Raw genomic sequence first — 20,817 nt, forward strand, 5'->3', positions numbered from 1 at the left:
ATTGATTGGGCTTGTGGGGTGTAATGAAAAGACTATTGAGTTGCACTATGGGAAGTGTAGGAGGCATGTTTTTGTAGTATGACTCATACATTGGACATTTACAACTGATTTAATGGGTGTTCTCACTGTATTAACTCTGCCGGCATTATGATTGCAAAAAATGAGGTTGGCAGAGCTGACGTACTTGCTGTATGGACTCTTCTTATGTTTTACGGTCTTGCTTAAAGAGTCAGGATATCTCAGTCTATGCCACATCAGTTGTGACCGTTCTTGTTTTATTAGCCGTCTCTTGTGAGTCCCCCAGCTGTGTTGTAACATCAATACCAAATCACTGGAGTACTGTTTTAACTAAAATTCCCACCCTTTTACCACATTTTCTCAGCGTTGAATATCTCAGCTCAGGGTCATAGTATTGTAATCCTAAGTGTACCCAGATGTCTGCATTAAGCTGGAAGTTACTGGCATCTTGGCACTCGCAGCTGCTGTTGCTCTAATGCAGTACAAAGTTTGGTCAAGCGGAGCGGTCATAGACACCCAGAAGGGACTCTTGTGAAGTTGAAAGGGAGGGAGGGAGGGGGGGCAGAGGTGCCAAACGTCTGTCATTTTCAGCTGTAATATTAGACAAAATTAAATCAGGCCATAGTATCAATATTTTTAGCAACCTCTATTAGCACTGCAGCATTTATTTTCTCCCGAGGGGACCCCCCCCCCTGTTTCCTCTAAATAATGAGACTCATCCAATGGGCAAGGCCACTTGACATCAATATTATTGACAGTGTTCCCCTATTTTTCCCTTTTTGCAGTTATTCCCTGTTGACTGCTATTTTAGTGTAGTCAAATATTTGCGTTCCAGCCTATTGATCCAATTGACTGTGAGCTGAGAGGCTTCCACAGTTGGGCTGCGGTTCACAAAAGCTGACAGGCTCCCTGTATCTGTCATTTCAGACACCACACCCCCTCATTCAACGTGAAGGTTCAGACTTTTAAATGATAGTTTACTCGTTGTAATTTAGGGGGCTGGAACAGCTCGTCTTCTTTTCTGAATTCAAAATGATGTGCATAGATAGCCTCTTGCAACAATTGGATATAGCACTGAGCCCGACCCCGCTTCCCTGTGTCATGGAAATGGGGAGGTATGTTTATCGCTTGTTGTAATCCCCTGCTTGAAAGCTGTGATTTGTGAGTACAATTTGTTTCTTGTATATCCTTGTATTAAGTTATTAAAGGTGGGAAACTTAGGCTTAGGTGGTGGCTTTTTATATTTGTTTTAGTGGTTTTAGCCTTCATCTGTGCAGTAAACAAGAGATTAAATCTGATCCATGTTATTTATGCCGCTGTGAGTAATAAGTGATAAATGACAGGACCAGATCGCAGTACAAACTTTTAAAGATTTTAGTATCATGTATGCAAATGTGGTCTTGTTGTAATTTGTAGTCTTGCCTGTTTCAAGTGATTTACATAGTTAACATATTTAAGTACTACATTTAAGCAGTGAAATCAGACACAATCCAATGCCCCTATGTTATATAATACTATAGTACTATTTAGAAATATATAGTAGTAATAAGTAATATAATAAAATACAGCAATAGGTAGAAGGACCCTGCCTGAGGAATGATTTGAGTTTGCTTCCGGGTTGTAATGCTCTCCGGGTCCGCAGTGTAACTGGGCACTAAGCCATGAAGTGCTTTAAAGGTAAGCAGTAAAATCTTTAAATCAATTCTAAAACCAACTCGTAACTAGTGAGATACGGTCTGCTTGTATTTGTTAAAATCTGTGCAGCTGGGTTTTGTACCAGCTGAAGGCGCGAGATCATTTTTTTGGCTTAACCATGAATACAGTGAATTACAGTAATCCAACCGACATGATATAAAAGCATGTATGACCTTCTCGAGATCAGGTCGAGTGAGAGAGGCCTTGATTTTTAAAATGCTCTTTAGTTGATAAAAACAGGACTGAATGACTGTTGTTGCTTTTTAAACATGAGGGCAAATATTACACCCAGGTTTCTGGCTACAGGTTTAACATTTGTAGACGGGGAGCCAAGACATTTGTGTGGACTTTAGAGGACAAAAAAAAATTATTATATCTGATTTGTTTTAATTTAGCTGAAGAAATTTTTGGGAAATCCAACACTTTATTTTCTGACAGACAAGATAATACATAATGAAAGTTGCCTTCTTTGCAGGTCTTTTAATAGGCCATACATTTGAGTGTCATCTGCATAGCAATGGTATTGAGTAGTGTGTTAATGAATTATATGTCCCAGAGGCAGCATTCACAGAACAAGAGGGCGCCAAGGATAGAGCCCTGGGGAACACCACGTATCAGAGGGGCCACCAAGGAAGAGGCGCCACTGATCATAACTGAGAAAGTAGCTTGCTACATAAGATTTGAACACGATGCCAACATGGCTTGCCAGGTGGAGTATTATCTCATTCAGAAATCATAAGTAGGGTTAGGGTGGTGATACTAGTTTCACAGTACGCTACCAAAACACAATTTTTGTAAGAGGAATGATCATGCTTTAGTAATGTAGGGTGCTGCACATAATGGAAGTATAAGAATACCCTCAGATATTAATTTAATATATTATAAAAACAGTATAATTTTAGTCAAACTGCAAGGAAAGTTGAAATACTCACCTTATTTGTGCATTTTGGAAGACTCGATTTCTTTTTAGCTTTCACGTGTTACAGGAAAATACATTTCCATGTATTAGTTGCTAACTAGCAGGTACCTTCATGTAAACCTGCGTAATCTGATCTTCACATGATAAAAGTAATGCAATGAGTCATAGCATTACTTTTATCATGTATCATGACTTAAGCAGAGTTGATGGAAATCCTTTAATCCAGTTATCCTAATTACACTCGGATGAACATAATATCATATTAATAGACTCGGATTTGTGGATTTTTGTTGAAACACCTTTTTGTTATATTTTACTCCGTTTTTCTGGCTTGTGTTAACAAAGGTCACAGAGGACATTCACCTGAAATACTGATTGACTAAACCAACAATGTCTCAGATTCAACTTAGAGAATGTTTTTATGAGAAATGACAAGCACTAGGTAAATGCTCGTATTGTCCCCTATTTGAATATCATCTACATGTTTACGACTGAAAATCTTTCCACATACACTTCAAGCATTAACACAGGAACTGAGGACTTCCTAACAGTGTTGTTGTAGTGACAGTAACTGTTGTCTTATTTGCATTTCTTATACCTACATCGGTTGAATGTCAAATGACCCAAATGACTGTGTGCAGAAGTCGACTCTGCTGCATTTAACTGGTATATTGTGCCTGAAATGTACAAGTAAGATATCTTTGGAGTTGTTGGTCCATTGATGGGGTCGTCTTATTGTACTGAGCAGTGTGTTCTTCTCTGTCAACATTTATGTGAAGGCAAGAAAAATAAAGCTGTGTCCCTATTTGATTTGATTGTGACAGACCCAGAGTGAAGGCTTACCTTGACCCCTCACCGGTGGCTAAAATGACAGTGCTCACAGGGGTCAGCTGGGGACAAGCATCCAAATTAAATGGTTAATGATTAGCTGCCTGACTTGAGACACACTCTGGCCGCTAAAATGATGTGAGGAGCCAAGGCCAGACTATTTTCTGTTTGTGTATCCAATGGAGGGACGACATGTTGATCGTTCCCTGTCACTTGTATTTATTGCATTATGCGAAGGGAAAATGTGGTGTAAAATTGAATGGGGTATTAGCTGTCAGCATGTTTTCATTAGAGGCATAGAGAATCAAAGCAGACGGTGACAGCCAGGGAGCAGCAACAGGCAGCCATGCAGGATAAACCCCATAGCCTTTTAATGGAGCTGTGCTGATGAGTCATCGTCATTCTTCTCACCTCCCTTTTAGAAAAGAATGTCTTGGTACAAGGTTGTAATGTCAATTAACCAAGTAACTAGTGACATTAGATTATTTTCTTTTTTAACAAGTTTTGCACTGCTTCATTTGACTGAGCAATAGGTAGAATGGGAAAGAGAGTATTTTAATTACATTGGATCAAAATCCATGATGGTACATGCCTGGCATGTGTCAGGCTGCTTAAACAATGATTTCTCATTTTAATGAAACAGTTCATTCAGGAGTAAAGCATAGTACTATTGTCATTCATCATTCATCTAATTTAATTATGGGCATATTTCATGTTCATTGGCGAGAATCAGCAGGGAAACAGTAGTTTGGATTGACAGTGTATGCATTGTTCATCTGATTAAATTATAGTTTTTGAAATGTTTTATCTCTGAAATGAGAAGATGATTATTTGATTAGTTAGACAATTAATCAACCTTGATAACTTGTGTAGCTGCTAGTTTCCCTCTTCTTTTTTTTAACATTTTAAATGCTAACATAGAAAATGATGAATTAAATAATGGAGATAATTTTTATTTGAAATATACAGTAATAATAAGTAACAGCCCGGTATGATCTTGCTGATTACAGTGATATATTGATTCAGTTCAGTTGGAAAAATGGTTACCAGCTCTTAAAGGACAGAAGTCAAGACATTCAAAAAGCTGACATTTGGAAACGATGAGGTTTGCCACATACCTGTGGGAATGGAGGAGCATTAATTAAGTAGGGTTCCCTTGATTGCAACTTCTAAAACTGACTTCAGAGTCAGTTTCAGATTTGCTAGTCATGTGATCACTTTAACACTCACGTAAAATCCTTTTACTTTTGGTTAAACCACAGAGAGGCTCTGTATTTATAGCTGTTGACTGGGGGTGAGAATCTAAGATGGTGTCACAAAGCTATTACAATGTTAACTTGACAATGCCTAACACTGAAAGGTGGATAATGTGGCATTGGTTGTTGTTTCTTTAGAATATATCAAAATAGATAAAGGACTTCATTGTGCTCTTTAACTTGACAGTATGTATGTGTCAGTGATGTCCCAGTGCACTACTATATTATAGTCAAAGGAAGAAACCATAGTAAGGACAGTGAAGCAGGTATTGTAAATGTGGAGATATTTATTCATGCCATAAGTTTTGTTTGATGAATGAACAAATTATATTAAGCCTTTTCTCTCACTTAGTGTTTCTGTTTCCTTTGCCTGAAAAAAAGCTGAACTTAAACTTAACAGCAGCCTCCACCATCAGTGTCTCTATACAGCAGATGAAGAAGTGTCCTTTTCACAGAGGAACAATGTACCGTACTCCCAGCACTGTTGTCACTGCTCAGACTCATTATCCAAATGTGGAGTCATGATTTGCATTGTACCTGTAACTTCGTGTGTGTGTCTGTGTGTCCCCTTCTGTCTTTTTGTCCAATCCGTTGATCCTGCCGATCCTTTTCCCTATTAAGACGATCTTATTCCCAGTGCAGCTTCCCTTCAGCTGTCAGTAGCTCCGCTCTTTATTAGTCTCAGTCCTTTGCACCCTCACCCCGACCCCCACCCACTCCCATCTGCCTGTCAGTAACAGTTTCACACAGTCACTCTTCCCTGGCCCCCAATTCTGCTCCACCTCCTCTCTGCCTCTCTCTCACTCACACACACACACACACACACACACACACACGCAGCTCCATCCAGTCTGCACAGCCACCTACACACAGTCGGTCGGCATGAATAGAACTGAAAAACTGTCATGCATCATCAAATGTGCGAAGGCCCTTTTGAATATATGACTGTGCCTTGAATGTGGAGGCATTTGAATGGGTGGCTGCAGAATCCTCTCCGTGCACACGGATGAATGGATCTCAAGCCAGCCAGATGTGTAATATGTCAAAGAGATGACTCTATAACAGTAGTATACATTTGAACCTGTGAGTCCAAGGTTGATTCAGCTTCTCCAGTCAGCCGGTCACTGTATTCAAAAAGGCAATTTATGGGATTAGATTTGACCTCTGTCTGCACATTCCCTTGTAAGCCTGAAAGAGGTGAAAATGTTTGACATGCCCAAAGAATGTGTGTCATTGTTGCCCAGCATTGTCGCCTCCATAGTATCCTTTCAGAAATGCTGATTCCTTTTGGAGATGGTTTTGGATGCCCAGTGACCAGAGTACAGATCACTGATTTTTTTTCTCTCTTTTTTTGTTGTTATTATTATTATTTTTTTTAAAAGCTCTCTTCCTACAAATGAAATGTCTACAGCACCGCATCCATCTGTTGACAAACTATGTGGCACATAATTAATACTCTGCCTAATTAATTTCTTTATGAAGTTAAAAGATGTTTGTAGTGTAATATTTCTAATTCCAAGATAGATATTAAAATGAAATTCCTTTTTTTAATGAAATTGCTTATATCTCGTGTCTGTGTTTCCCCTCCGCAGGTCTAAGTGGACAGCCTGCAGACATTGAGAAGCGGAAAACGGAGTTTGGGCAAAATTTAATACCACCCAAAAAGCCTAAAACTTTCTTACAGTTAGTGTGGGAGGCACTACAGGATGTCACACTGATTATCCTAGAAGTGGCAGCCATAGTTTCACTAGGCCTTTCTTTTTATAAACCTCCAGGTGCCGAGAGAGAAAGTAAGTAATCACCCTTTTTCCTCTTTTTTTTATTGATTTTTGTTATTATTTAGGGATATTAGCATTCTATGTGAGGTGTTAACATGTTTTTGGTCTTAGGTTATATATTTTTATATTAAACAAATGTTTGTCAGCTTTTATCTAGTCTGTTTTTTTATGGTAAAATCTAATGAATTTCCCTCTCTTCTTAATGATTTGCATTGAATTTATTGTATCAAATTTGTGTATTTCATTGTGCTGGGTTGATGTGGTTGTTGTTACTGATTTGCTCCTGTCCATCTGCAGATTGCGGAAATGCTGCTGGCGGTGTGGAGGATGAAGGTGAGTCGGAAGCAGGTTGGATTGAGGGTGCCGCTATTCTTTTGTCCGTGGTCTGCGTGGTACTGGTGACAGCATTCAATGACTGGAGTAAAGAGAAGCAGTTTAGGGGCCTCCAGAACCGTATTGAGCAGGAGCAGAAATTTACTGTTATCCGTGGAGGACAAGTTATCCAAATTGGTGTGGCTGAGATCGTGGTTGGAGACATTGCACAAATAAAATATGGTAAGAGATTATTTTTGGTTCTTGGATATAATCTCATCTGTGACTCATTCAAATGTGATAGCGCAGTTCTAATTGTGTCTACTTTTGCGCGTTTCAGGTGACCTTTTGCCTGCTGATGGAGTCCTCATCCAAGGCAATGATCTGAAGATAGATGAGAGCTCACTCACAGGGGAGTCGGACCATGTCAAGAAAACACTAGAAAAAGATCCAATGCTGTTATCAGGTAACAAATTTAAGTTTTTAATTGCTGGTTGTTACCAACAAGACAAAATAGGTTGTGTATTTAAAAAAAATGATTTGATGGATTACATAACTTTGACTGTTAGCATGCTATTTTAGAAATTATTAATAATGCTTATTGACATCTGCAACTAATTAATAATTTGAATTATACAATGCACATAATCTTCAAAGTCTCTTTTTTATGTGAGTTTGGTCTTTATTCAGATTGAATGCCATAGATGGCTTTTGTAAAAAAAAAAATTAAAAAAAAAAAATCTCACATTACTGAAATTGCACAAAGAGGTCAAAGGGGAAACTGACCCTAATCTTGGTGTAAAAAAAAATCAATCTTTAAATTGAAATGGGTTTGTCTACAATATTCCTTGATTTATGAATATTATTATAATTGTTTTAATATCAATTTGAGCTTCTTGGACATTATTGGATCACAATGCCATATGTTATCCATTGAGTGAGAAACACCCAAAATGCTCCCTTGATAAACAAAACATACTTGAGTCAGTAAGGCAAACTCCAAACAGTCGTAGATGCACTCATGATTTCACAGCATCTTGTCACACAGGTGCTTTATTTAAAGTCACTGTTTCGATGTTTGAACTGTAACTTGAACTGTTGACTTTTGCAGGTTAGTGACCTCACAAGATACAGTAACAGACAGCTTGTAGACCAACTTGTCATCCTAAATTCACAAAGCTTCTGTGCTGTGTGAAGGGTTTTAATCAGCTATAACCAGGTTAAATCAGTAATGGTTTTATTTGATCATACAATGAATGTATTAATAATTCATTATTCTCAAATAATTATTACACAAATGACACATTGTAACTGCTCATTGAAAGTAAGAGCACCAATAATTTATCTGCAATATATTACACCACTACTGCCCTGATGATAATTTGCAGAAACACCTTTTCCTCTGGCTTTCTACCAGAACACCTCCAAGAGAGAGAAATGTACTGTACTGCACTGCGCTGTACTGTACTGTGTGTGTCTTTGTGTGGACGTACACACTGCTCCACCACTGCTTTTTTATTTCCCTTAGCTCAGGCTGAATCCCCTCTGCCATCACTATCAAAAATGAAAGGAAAACATCCTCTAATTAACGCTGGCACGAGAGAAACTCTAAATGCTTCTCTCTCTTTTACTCTTTTATCTTGTTTTTTCTTGTGTTATCAGCTTTTCTTCTGCGTTATTTTCTCGTGTCCTGAGAGGAATGGCGAGCCAGAGATATTAAACTCTGGTGAAAACCTTGTTGTAGCCTCCCTCTCAGACTTCCATTAATTCACTGAGACTGACAATTGGCTTTTGATTAAAGGCTGTTGATTAAAGGTTTGTAGGATATTTGCATCAGTGACTGTGCTTCTTTGTCTTTTTACTTGCCGGAGCGGCATTCTTTTGTATTTATCGCCTGCATTTGAAAACCTGCATTTATTTTCTCCTTCTTGGATGTAGCTGAACATGCCACTTGAAAGTCTGGCTAAACCACCCTCTCAGTAAGCAAAGGAATCTAGCTCAACAACCAAAATGAAAAGCAAGTCAAACAACATATGAGTTACAAAATGTTAAATTGGCCAAGCTAAAAGCTAACGCCAAAGTATAAACAGAGACATTGTATTAGTAACAATGGCACATTATAGTTTAGTCAGATAATTTTAATTACACTTTGCTCACTTCCTCTTTTAATTTCTTCATGTGTCCCCAAGGCACCCATGTCATGGAGGGCTCAGGGAGAATGTTGGTCAGTGCTGTGGGTGTCAACTCTCAAACTGGAATTATCTTCACTTTACTCGGGGCCGGTGACGATGAGGGCGACGAGGAAGAGAAAAAGGAAAAGGAGGAGAAGAAGAAACAGAGAAAAAGTTGGTATCCTCTTGCTTTTTTTTTTTTTTTTAAACTCGTTTTATTACCACCAGTTTTACTTATTTGGCGCTGATATATCATCTCCCACTGAGACTGTTTTTTATGTTAGAAGCAAAAAAAAAACGTGAAAAAGTGAGAGAGTATGACTACTTGTACATCTTTACATGTACAGAGGCTCCTCCAAAGTTCAGGGCTGAGCTTTACAAGTGGATCAATTTTGATGTTAGTTTCTTTAAATCCTCTTTCCACTTTCAATTTTAAAGGACAGCCATGTGTTAAAATAACATTTCTTATATTACTACCTCTCTTTGCTTTTCAATCCTGCTAATTTCAAGCTTCTGTTCTCTGCCCTATTAACTCAGAGAATGTGTATAATTTGAGTATATTATACATTAAAAAGGGTACGTAGTAGTACAGATACAGGTAATTGCACACCAATTACTTCCTTATTGTTGCTAACTCTATGGTGTATTTTTACACAGACAAGAAGCAGGACGGAGCCGTGGAAAATCGTAAGAAAGGTAAATTGCTCACACACACACACACACACACACACACACACACACACACACACACACACACACACACACACACACACACACACACACACACACACACACACACACACACACAGAGGAGCATTTATCACTGCCTTACAGCCTGTTGCCAACCTTTATGTATTAGCCTTTGGTTTTATCAGCATCCCTCCCCATTAAGCAGCACCGGGTGTAGGTTAAAGCCTCAATCTGTTAATAATTGGCTACAGTGGTTTAATGCAAGTAATGAAGAGTTGCATATTTTGGCATGACCCTGTGTCGGTGTATACTTAGTACTGGCTGTTCTTGCATACCCATTGTACAGTCTGGCCCTCCCTTCTGTCTCTTTCCTCTTTTCTCGTCCTTCCCTGGCACATTGCGCTTTGAGCAGCAGGTGCTACTGAATCCAGTTATAGCGATTAGTGATGAGGAGATTAAAGCCATGCAACAATTCTGGGGCCAGAACATCTGCTTTCCCACCCATCTCTCTCTCTCTCTCTCTCTTTCTCTCTCTCTCTCTCTCTCCGACTCTCCCTCAGGCCCCCACTATTTGATTTCTATTGATGTCCCAATCTGAACTATTCAGAGTCATACTGTAAGACTTGCAGTGGTGCAATTTCAGGCTGATAGCAATGATAATGAGGCTGTTTAGTCGTATCTGAGCCAGCTAGCCAGCCTTGCAGTCCTGTTGGGACACTATGATCAGCAGTGCTTGGGTTTGTGACCACCACCCTGGCGCTAGTCCCTGGTGCACAGATTCCCTCTGCCTGCCAGGAATCAACAGTAATCCTTTAGACTGAGATTACACAGGCCATGTAAGTGCAGAACAAGCCACAGTCCACAGCAGCTGCAGTAGCCCAGTGTTAATGCCCCGCCTCTCCCTGCTGCATACATCTACACACAATACCATATTACAATCCATAGCATAGTAAATAAAGCTTTTGCATTGATGCCATGGACAGGGGTTGCTTATGTTTGTAAAAGCAAGATTGCAGAAATGAAACAAGACGCACACAGCACTGATATCACAAGTTAAGAGAGATGGGAAAGATGTGTCAATTGTCCTGCAGCAGCAGCAGCAGCAGCAGCCTCAGTGCCCGGTAGAGCTAATGATTTTATCGTGGCGAGTGACACGAGAGAGACCAGCCCCTGCTGGCCTGCCGGCTGCCTTTCCTCCCACTTCTGCCATTAGAGGCTTTGTGTCTCCAAGGTTACCTGGTTAGATGTGGGTTTGGGATTCCTGTCAATTCAGTAAGCAAGGGAGGGGGGTCCTGAGGGATGTTGAGGAACAGATAACAGAGATTTATGGGAATTTAACTGGCAACTGCTATGGCTGCTGGCCAAAGACGATGTGATTCCACAGATCCCAGTGCTACCAGCTGGCTAACCTGTTCTTAAAATCTTGAGGTAGGGGCATGGTAATTACACCTCTAATTACTGTGCTGTCAGATCACTGCAAACATAATTACAGCGACATTTCCTAAGTTCCCAATGGATTACAAGGAGGCACAAAAAGCATGCTAAAATGTTTTGAGTGATGTGACATCTCATGTCCTCTTGGAAGTCACTCTTCATTAGTTACATTAAAGTGTAGTGCTCCACTCTCTTATGTTGACATATTCCCATAATCCAGCAAATGTTCTCACAGGGTTCTGAAGCTGCAACTTGTTGTATCAGATATTCAAATAACTTTGGAATTAATACAAGTTCAAACTTGTTTATCTTGTTCTACTTGTTCTAGTTATCACAACCTCCATGGGGAATCTGCAAAAAGCTTCTTTTTTAGCTGAATATTTAAGTTGGAATAGCTCCAACAAAATACAGATAGTTGTCGTCGTTACTGGGGTTTATTCATTCACTATTGTAATGGCAAAAGGTTGAAGACAATTTCCTTTCAGGTCTTGCAAATGTAAGCAAATAGGTGGATCTAAATGTTATGTGGCGCCAGACTATAAAATAAGAGCTTCTTTGTTCTTTGGGTCATGCTGATTTGTTACAACTGCTAAACTGGTTTGATCAGAGAGTGCACTCTCTGGAATCTGCATCTGCATTATATTTGTGTGCACCACCTGACACCAAGAGCCAGTACAGTACTGTACAGTACTCCATTGTCATTGAATCATTGGAGACGTCTCATTGCCATTATTGTAAGAAACAAACCAAAGTTAGAATTCTGTTGTCCCTACGTTCATTGCATTCAACATCTTTTTCTTGCTCTTTGCTACAGCTAAAGCACAGGATGGCGCTGCGATGGAAATGCAACCTCTGAACAGTGATGAGGGAGCCGATGCAGAGGATAAGAAGAAGGCCAACCTGCCAAAGAAAGAGAAGTCTGTCCTACAGGGCAAGCTGACCAAACTAGCCGTACAGATTGGCAAAGCAGGTGAGTCAAACAGAAACACTTGATTCTGGCACATCTGAATGCTACATTTTTCTGCATGATAACTTTATGGGCCTGTACCCTTCTTTTCCTCCTTCACTGTCTCCTTCATTCTCTACATCTCTAATTTCCTGTAAGGTTTCCTTTCCAGAATGAATCCCATTAGAAATAACATATTGATAAATAATATCCACAGACTCTTTCTCCAGTGTGGCAAATCATGATTGATTACCAACCTCTTTCTTCCTTTTCTTTCAAATCTCTCATTCCCTCCAGGATTGGTTATGTCGGCCATCACTGTTATCATCCTGGTGGTGCTGTTTGTAGTAGACACCTTCTGGATCCAGAATCTGCCCTGGATCAAGGAGTGCACACCCATTTACATTCAGTTCTTTGTGAAATTCTTCATCATTGGCGTCACTGTGCTGGTGGTAGCTGTTCCTGAGGGCCTCCCGCTTGCTGTAACAATCTCCCTGGCATATTCTGTTAAGGTAAAGTCCCCTAGCCAAGTGACCTGTGCTCAGTGCTGACCAGCTTACATTCTAGCCTATTAAAACTAGCAGGCCAGGCTGTTAAGACAAGAAGACTTGGCTATCTGATACCCTAAAGCCAAGCTATGATCCCCTCTCCTGAGTTGTTAGCCAACAGAGGGCTTTATCCAATCAAGACTGTATTAATTTCAATCTTACAGCCTTTGTACGTATTTCCTTGTCCTAATTTCTGATTTCTACAAGCTGGAGTTACGTTGGTTTTGTCCAGTTTTTAATTTCTCCTTAAGTTTCCTTTTATCAATTTATATATATGTTTTATCTTCGTACAGAAAATGATGAAAGATAACAACCTGGTGCGTCACTTAGATGCCTGTGAGACTATGGGCAATGCTACTGCCATCTGCTCTGACAAGACTGGGACGCTGACCATGAACCGCATGACTGTGGTGCAAGCCTTCATGGCTGAAAAGCACTACAGGAAGGTCCCTGAACCAGAGAGCGTCCCTTCCTCCATTTTAGACATGTTGATTCTGGGCATAGCAGTCAACTGCGCCTACACTACTAAGATCATGGTAAGTCTGAAAAAAGTCTGTTGCTCTAAAATACATTTGCTATCACTATGAATATTGCTTTTCAGTGTATTTGTCTGAACCCTTCTTCCTTTAGCCTCCAGAGAAAGAAGGGGGCCTGCCTCGCCAGGTGGGGAACAAGACCGAATGTGCCTTGCTGGGCTTTTCTGTTGACCTGAAGCGTGACTACCAAACTATACGCAACGAAATCCCTGAAGAAAAACTTTACAAGGTCTACACCTTCAACTCAGTCCGCAAGTCTATGAGCACTGTGTTGAAGATGGCCGATGGCAGCTACCGTATGTTCAGCAAAGGGGCCTCAGAAATCCTCCTAAAAAAGTAAGTAAATGATTTTTAATCTTTGGTTTTCACTTTGCATTTTTGGTTTTATGTGTGTGATTTTTGTGGTTTATCTTTATATTTGTCTGTCTTGGAATTTGATACTGAAAAGATTATTCTGACAAAACAGGCGATAAGTTATTCTAATCAATGAAAGGTTATTCTGTTGGGTTTTTTTCTTACTTGTTACAGCTGGCCAGACTTTGCAGTAAATGATATGTGTAATGTCTTAAGAAGTTCAAGTGCATCCCACCCAAGCCCCTTACTTTGCGATTTAAATACAGGCGCTGAGAAAATGAGCTGGTAACAACTCTGTAAGCCTCTTAACCAAGCAGGCTTCTTTTTAACCCACAGAAGGCTTAGTGTAACTTCTTACTACTGCAGCTCACTATTCAAACGCTTTGTCCTCACTTCTGCCCCCTTGCCCTGTTATCTCATGTAAATATATTTTTTTACCACTTACAATTATGTGCTCAACTCCCTTATTTCCTTTTATTCTTTTGTATTTTTTGCTCTTGTACTTCTTATTTCTGCCCACTTTTCAACGCTTATTCATGTATTCCCACCCCCCCTCAGGTGCTATAAAATCATGACAGCAAACGGTGAGTCAAAGGTCTTTCGGCCACGGGACCGAGATGACATGGCGAAGAAAGTGATTGAGCCCATGGCTTCAGAGGGCCTGAGGACCATCTGCCTTGCATACAGAGATTTCCCTGTCTCTGACGGTGAGCCTGACTGGGACAACGAAAATGACATCCTCTCTGGACTGACCTGCCTCTGTGTGGTGGGCATTGAAGATCCTGTGAGACCCGAGGTTAGTGGCTAACGCATATTGGTGTGAGGTTACGTCACGATTGTTGTATATATTGACATTGTCCAGAAGTGAGTGCCATGCCAAAAATAGAGAGTAGAGGAAACTGACCTTTTTTTCAGTCTTAACATTTTGCAAAGTCAAGCATCTCCATGCTACCAGATTGTAGACCTGCACTGTCATCAGTCCCACGCATTGTGCCAGCATCCGGAGCCTAATGGGCTAGCTTGCTCCATTGCACCCAGTCTTTCTGAGTAAAGCAAGGAAGTTGAATGTTAAGTGATACTGTCTCAACAGTTTTATAACCAGAGAACTGATGCCACTATGATGAAAGCATCAAAACCGCAAACCAGTATTGGAGATTTTCTCACGTTAAAGCACTAATTATGCTTACACATTACAGGGATAGTATCAGAAATATAGCCTAGTTGAACAAGAATTTTGATATCCCAATTTATATGCAAAAATAACGTGCATGTCTTCCTTCTCTGTGTTTCCGCTTCTACTTCAGGTCCCAGATGCTATCAGGAAATGTCAGCGTGCTGGCATCACAGTGCGGATGGTGACTGGGGACAACATCAATACAGCTCGAGCCATTGCCACCAAGTGTGGCATCCTACTGCCTGGAGATGACTTCATCTGCCTGGAGGGGAAAGAGTTCAACCGAAGGATACGAAATGAAAAAGGAGAGGTGGGCCACAGTATGATGCTGTACCTCAGATGCTGTTGAAAATTCACTTTTGGGACTCTATTAGTTATTTGTTTCATGTTTCTAGATTGAACAAGAACGCATTGACAAGATCTGGCCCAAATTACGAGTACTGGCTCGCTCTTCCCCTACAGACAAACACACTCTAGTCAAAGGTAATTCTTTATTTTTTTCATGTCCCTTTTTTGGTATGGGTTAAATAATGAAAAGAAAATGTTGTTGTCACTAGTTTATTGTTTTAGGCTGCACGGGGTTCATTTTACTTTTTGTTTTTTTTTACTAGGTATTATTGACAGTACAGTGATAGAACAGAGACAAGTAGTAGCAGTGACAGGAGACGGTACTAATGATGGCCCTGCTTTGAAGAAAGCTGATGTTGGCTTTGCCATGGTGAGTTTTCATTCTTTACTATCTTTACTACTAATAAAACTAACACAGGTCATTTATTAAGTGCAACACCCTAATCCTGTCAGTAATCCTTTGAAACGTGTTGTTAAATATGTTGCGATCAGGTGTAGACAGATCTGTAACCATCTCTTTATCTCCAGGGTATTGCCGGCACAGATGTTGCTAAGGAGGCTTCTGACATCATTCTGACTGACGACAACTTTTCCAGCATCGTCAAAGCCGTCATGTGGGGACGCAACGTCTACGACAGCATCTCCAAGTTCCTTCAGTTTCAGCTAACTGTCAATGTGGTGGCTGTCATCGTAGCATTTACAGGAGCCTGCATCACACAGGTTGGCACCAACAGAGCCTGTTTCACTTGGTTAAAAAAAGGCATTAGTCTCTAGTGTGTTGGTGGCAAACTTGTTAAACTGTGAAATGGTTTGTTCAGTAGTTCACACTTCAGTTTAACAGCACTGGAATGGTTACAGCTGGCAATATCAGACTGAAATAGCTCAGATCAGTGAAGTTTCCAACTCACTATAGCCTCACCATGGAGATCTAGCAGTAAAATCTGCAAGACACACACAGTCTAATATAATTTTAAAAATATGCAATTATCTGTCCGACACCTCCAAATTTGCCTCATTTGGAGTATTTCATTTCTTAATTGGCCAATTCATTGTATTTCCTTGTGCCTTTTAAATGATAAGCAATTGTGAATTTCTTAGATGATTATATTTCTGTCTTTTGTAGACAACACATGGTGTGTTTTCTAGCATAATAAAGGGTTTTAAGAGCTTTTATTTACTGTCAGATTTATAACAAACATGTCCTTTTTTTCCAGCCCTAATTATCTGTGCAGTTTCCATACAAATCGGGTCTTTTTGCCATAGCCCTCCTATTTTTTTTGACACCAATTACAGAAACTGCAAAGAAACTGAAATGGCTGTCATTTCACTTAGAGGATTTTATTCCATCTGCCGTCAGCGTTTAGACCTCACGTCAAAACACACAGTCCTCAATGCTCATACTGCCACAGTGTAAAAACTTGGGACTCGAATAATTTGTTTTCCCACACTTATGTAATTTAGACTACCAATTGATGCTCTGAATTTCCGTGTTTTTCGAGATGATATGTGTGACAGTGATAAATCATGAAGGTAGTTTATTATTTTCTATTTGTCACTCTGGTCCCCTCGTCGTCCTCCTCAACCTAATTTGCTGCCCTTCTCTATCTCTCTCTCTATCTCTCTCTCTATCTCTTTCTCTGCCTCCAGGACTCTCCACTGAAAGCTGTACAGATGTTATGGGTCAACCTGATCATGGACACATTTGCTTCACTAGCCCTGGCCACTGAGCCCCCAACAGAAGCCTTGCTGCTAAGGAAGCCATATGGCCGCAACAAGCCTCTCATTTCTCGCACTATGATGAAGAACATCCTGGGCCAGGGAGTGTACCAGCTAGTTATCATCTTCTCGCTGCTCTTTGCTGGTAAGAAGAAGTGTAGTTCTTTATGATTTTTTTGTGCATTTACTAGGTAGATCCCTCTGTTTATCATAACAACTTCTCTCCCTGACTGTTCTGTAGGGGAGAAAGTGTTTGACATTGACAGCGGCAGGAATACACCCCTCCACGCCCCGCCTTCTGAACACTACACCATTGTCTTCAATACTTTTGTACTGATGCAGCTTTTCAACGAGATCAATGCCCGCAAGATCCACGGTGAAAGGAATGTCTTTGAAGGCATCTTCAACAACCTTATCTTCTGTAGTATTGTCTTTGGTACCTTCATTATCCAGGTAAAGTAGACTTTCTGTGGCTAATTTGTTTGTATTTCTTTCCCCGCTCAAATGCAAATTTCCTCTTCCTGCAACTGTAAATAAACAGTACAAAATTTTAATAATGAGGCACCTTTTCAAGGTAGTGAATGCAGTCTTCCTCAGTGGAAACTTGTGTGGAAGTCCAATTCAAAAATCATCAAGTGCTCTGGATTTGGAACAGTTATGTGCTTTCTACAGAGAAGAGCATTATATTTCACTAACCAAATATAAGCTTGGCCAGAATATGAATGTGCTTGGTGACTAATACATAAAAAAAATCTGCCCCATGAGACTTAAACTCTCAAATCTAGAAGTTAGCTCTCTAATTTATTCCGCCTCTCTCTTCCTGTAGATCGTTATAGTGCAGTTTGGAGGGAAGCCATTCAGCTGTGTGGCTCTGACCATTGACCAGTGGCTGTGGTGCACTTTCCTGGGCTTTGGCTCTCTACTATGGGGACAGGTATGATGTGACGATACAGCTTGAGCTTTACCTTCTTTTGTTGGCCTGTTGCAAAAAACATGGCATGACACTGCCCCCCTGTGTTGGAAATGGATCAGTGGGTGTCGAATGGCGGTGATGCAGAGTTACTGCATGTTGTAAATGAAGGGAGGGGAAGTGTAATGTTCAGACATTCAATGAAATCACACATAAATGATAAAGATTTGATTCAGCACAAACAACAAATCAGTACTTATTTATTTGATTTCTGCTCAATTACTGATATTGAATTCAAATTGTAAAATCACCATATTAAGAAGAATTTGATATAATTCTTTACTTCTAGTATACTCAGGATGTCCAGACTCATCCTACAGAGCAGTGCACATAATAAGTCAATCAAGATTTTCAAATAATCCTATGTTAGGATGATTGTTCATTTGAAGACACTGAAGTAGAAGCACTGCTGGGTCTTTATGGTGCTGACATACAGGTGCTCTTTGGATACTTCAGGTGCATTGTGTTTCTTCAATCTTGTGAAGGGCTCATTGCTGAGGTAGAATATGGTCTCAGTCAAAGATACAAATTGTAAAAATCCAAGTCACACTGTTAGGGTTTGAGGCAGACTTGCACCTTTTTATATTTTGACTGAGCCCATATTCTACTCATGCAATGAGTCCTTCACAAGGTTGAAGAATCCTGTGTAAGAGTCACGTCAATAATTCAATGAAGGAAGTGTAAGAATCCTCCCTTTCTTCTTTCTTGTGATCTAAATCCGTCACTTCCCTGTGGAATGGGCTCGAAGACTCAGACAACTTCAAACTGACTCTCTCACATTGGCAGAGCAGCTCATTTTCAGGGTCACTGCCTGCTTTAATGTCTGCGATGCGCCCAGAAACGTGGCAAATATAAAATGCCACTTGAAGGAATATGATCATACTGTAAGTCAGCGTTGCTTATATGAGTCCTGATGTCTTCTAGGTAATCTCTTCGATACCCACCAGCCGCTTAAAATTCTTGAAAACGGCGGGCCACGGCACCCAGAAAGAGGAGATCCCGGATGAGGAGCTGGAGGAGCTGGATGACATGGATGAAATCGACCACGCCGAGCGGGAACTTCGTCGCGGCCAGATCCTCTGGTTCCGAGGCCTCAATCGCATCCAGACTCAGGTAACAATCTACGAACCTTCCCGCGCAACACCAACACCACATCCAACACCAAGGGAATCAAAAGCCATAAACCCTTTAACTCTTCCAGCTTAAAATGTATGTTTTGTTCTTTCTCTTGGCATTCTTAAAGAATGGCTTGTGCCCTTAAAACACAAAAGCCCTTTCTCTAATTGTTCTGTTCTGCTTCTGAGCTAAAGCAGGTCCCTATGCCTTTATCTGTCTCGAGCCGAACCTTTCCGCTAAAACACGAGTAATTTGAAGGTACTTATGAGCAGCAAATGAACTTGGATTGGATGGAGAGCACATAGAACAGGCTGAATGTTCAAAGAATATTGGCATTGCTCTAGCTGGAAGTATGGAGGGATTCTGCAAAGAAAAGAGTGAAAGTGAGGTCAGATTTTTGGCGTCAGAGCTCCCTCCGATCAGTGCCTTGAAACCCAACTATCCCTTTTTTTCCTCTCTTTAACTATAATGTCTGAAATCCTATTTCCAAGTGACATTTTTTTCTATGGTTACTGGTGCCTTTTCTTTATTTTCTTCTCTCTTTTCTCTCTCCTCTGGTTGTGTGTTGTTTTATTTTCCTCTGGGCTTTCTCCTGTCACGCTGTCTGATTCTTTGCAGATGGATGTAGTGAGTGCTTTCCAGAGTGGAACTTCCTTTCAGGGGGCTCTAAGGCGGCAGGCCTCCAACTCCAGCCAACAACAGCACGATGTAACCAATGTTTCTAGCCCTACACATGTAGCCTTTTCTACTACTACCACTACTGCCACTGCCGCCAACACCGCTTCTGCCACTGTGGGGTGTGAGTGCGTGTTCTCCTCTAGTGCATGAGACTTTTATTTCTTCTGTTCTTCTAACATCTTCCTCCTCCACTCTCTTCTCACCTAACGTTGACACTTTTACTCTCTCATGCTTCTCCTAATGTTCCCCCTGTTTTTCGAAGACCACATCTTCCATATTGCTTCGATAACACTGCTGTATATATATATATGTACTCTGTAACCAGGTCGCTTCTAGCGTCAAGGTGTTTTTTCTCTGTGTCATCATGTTTTCTGTTCTGCTTCTGCTTTGGTCTCACACATGGAAAGGTTTTTACTGTTATCTCATGGGGGAGGGGGGGTAATGTGCATTTACTATTTGACAGAAAAGTTATATTCTGGACAGTCACCAGGTTTGTCTGCAGCTGCCTCAGTCTGCTCTGTGCCCCCTGTAGCACTCATGGGTCTGTGTCGCAGCTCTCTAGTCCCTAGTCGGGTAAATGTTTTGAGTATATGCCCATGATCACGGTCTAAAACAATAAAGACAAACCTTGACATGGACCTCTGTGAAGAAAATCTATCATAGTGTCAGTGGATGTCTTGTCAGTCAGTACTGATTCATGACCTTTCATTCTCCAGCTGTGGCTGCGGAGAAGAAGGCATGTTAAGAGAGAGGAGACAGGAAAGGGCTCCGGTGACAACCTATATCAGACAATCAGCTGCATTTCATAGGACAGTTTGTTTGCTTGTCCAGATGTAAGATAATGCATAGTTTCGGAAGATCCCGCCATCAAATGATCTGTGACAAATCTCGACTGGGTCCTCCTTCTTGACCGTGCCCTTAAAAGGAGCGCGCGCCTGTTGACAATGACTCCGTTTCTCTTTCAGATATTTCCAGACAGACCATCTGACCTGCAGTTGGATTTTAAATGTCTAACAGATGTCATGAAAAGAGCTTAATGGAATAAATGACTGTACTCCTGAATGTAAACATGTGGGACTTTCCCAGAGTGATGCAGAATGACACATTCACAGCAGATCCAGTGTTGTTTTTTTTCTCCTGGTTTTTATTACAACTTTTGAGTTTGAAAAAAAAAAAAAAAAGCAATGCAAATTATAAAGGTCTGTCGTAGGCGGAGCACCTTGAAAAACCTCGGACCCGAAGTTAAAAGGCTTCCCTACTTAACTCCGAATTTTTCCTTTTCAGGTGCTCGCGAACAAAGCAGGAACAACTACTTTCTTGACTCTCTCTC

The 20,817-nt window shown here is 40.6% G+C and overlaps 1 protein-coding gene across 3 annotated transcripts in view; it reads left to right on the plus strand.

The window, feature by feature from the left end:
* The window catches only part of atp2b1a (ATPase plasma membrane Ca2+ transporting 1a), a 42,352-nt gene that overhangs the window by 17,625 nt on the left and 3,910 nt on the right, over positions 1–20,817 (plus strand). Inside the window, exons 2-20 of one of the 3 annotated variants that reach the window (XM_062443882.1) lie at positions 6,309–6,506; positions 6,792–7,049; positions 7,147–7,272; positions 8,996–9,151; positions 9,635–9,673; positions 11,916–12,071; positions 12,345–12,559; positions 12,889–13,131; positions 13,226–13,467; positions 14,044–14,281; positions 14,790–14,969; positions 15,055–15,142; positions 15,271–15,377; positions 15,536–15,727; positions 16,655–16,868; positions 16,965–17,176; positions 17,550–17,657; positions 18,618–18,806; positions 19,428–19,544. In XM_062443882.1, the coding sequence (XP_062299866.1) occupies positions 6,309–6,506; positions 6,792–7,049; positions 7,147–7,272; positions 8,996–9,151; positions 9,635–9,673; positions 11,916–12,071; positions 12,345–12,559; positions 12,889–13,131; positions 13,226–13,467; positions 14,044–14,281; positions 14,790–14,969; positions 15,055–15,142; positions 15,271–15,377; positions 15,536–15,727; positions 16,655–16,868; positions 16,965–17,176; positions 17,550–17,657; positions 18,618–18,806; positions 19,428–19,544 (3,278 nt within the window). Of the gene's footprint in view, positions 1–6,308; positions 6,507–6,791; positions 7,050–7,146; positions 7,273–8,749; positions 8,786–8,995; positions 9,152–9,634; positions 9,674–11,915; positions 12,072–12,344; positions 12,560–12,888; positions 13,132–13,225; positions 13,468–14,043; positions 14,282–14,789; positions 14,970–15,054; positions 15,143–15,270; positions 15,378–15,535; positions 15,728–16,654; positions 16,869–16,964; positions 17,177–17,549; positions 17,658–18,617; positions 18,807–19,427; positions 19,545–20,817 lie in introns of those variants that run through there. The other 2 variants (XM_062443880.1, XM_062443881.1) reach the window with 2 other exon arrangements.

This window comes from Scomber scombrus, chromosome 22, assembly GCF_963691925.1.
Source record: "Scomber scombrus chromosome 22, fScoSco1.1, whole genome shotgun sequence".
In the NCBI taxonomy this organism is placed as follows: Eukaryota; Metazoa; Chordata; class Actinopteri; order Scombriformes; family Scombridae; genus Scomber; species Scomber scombrus.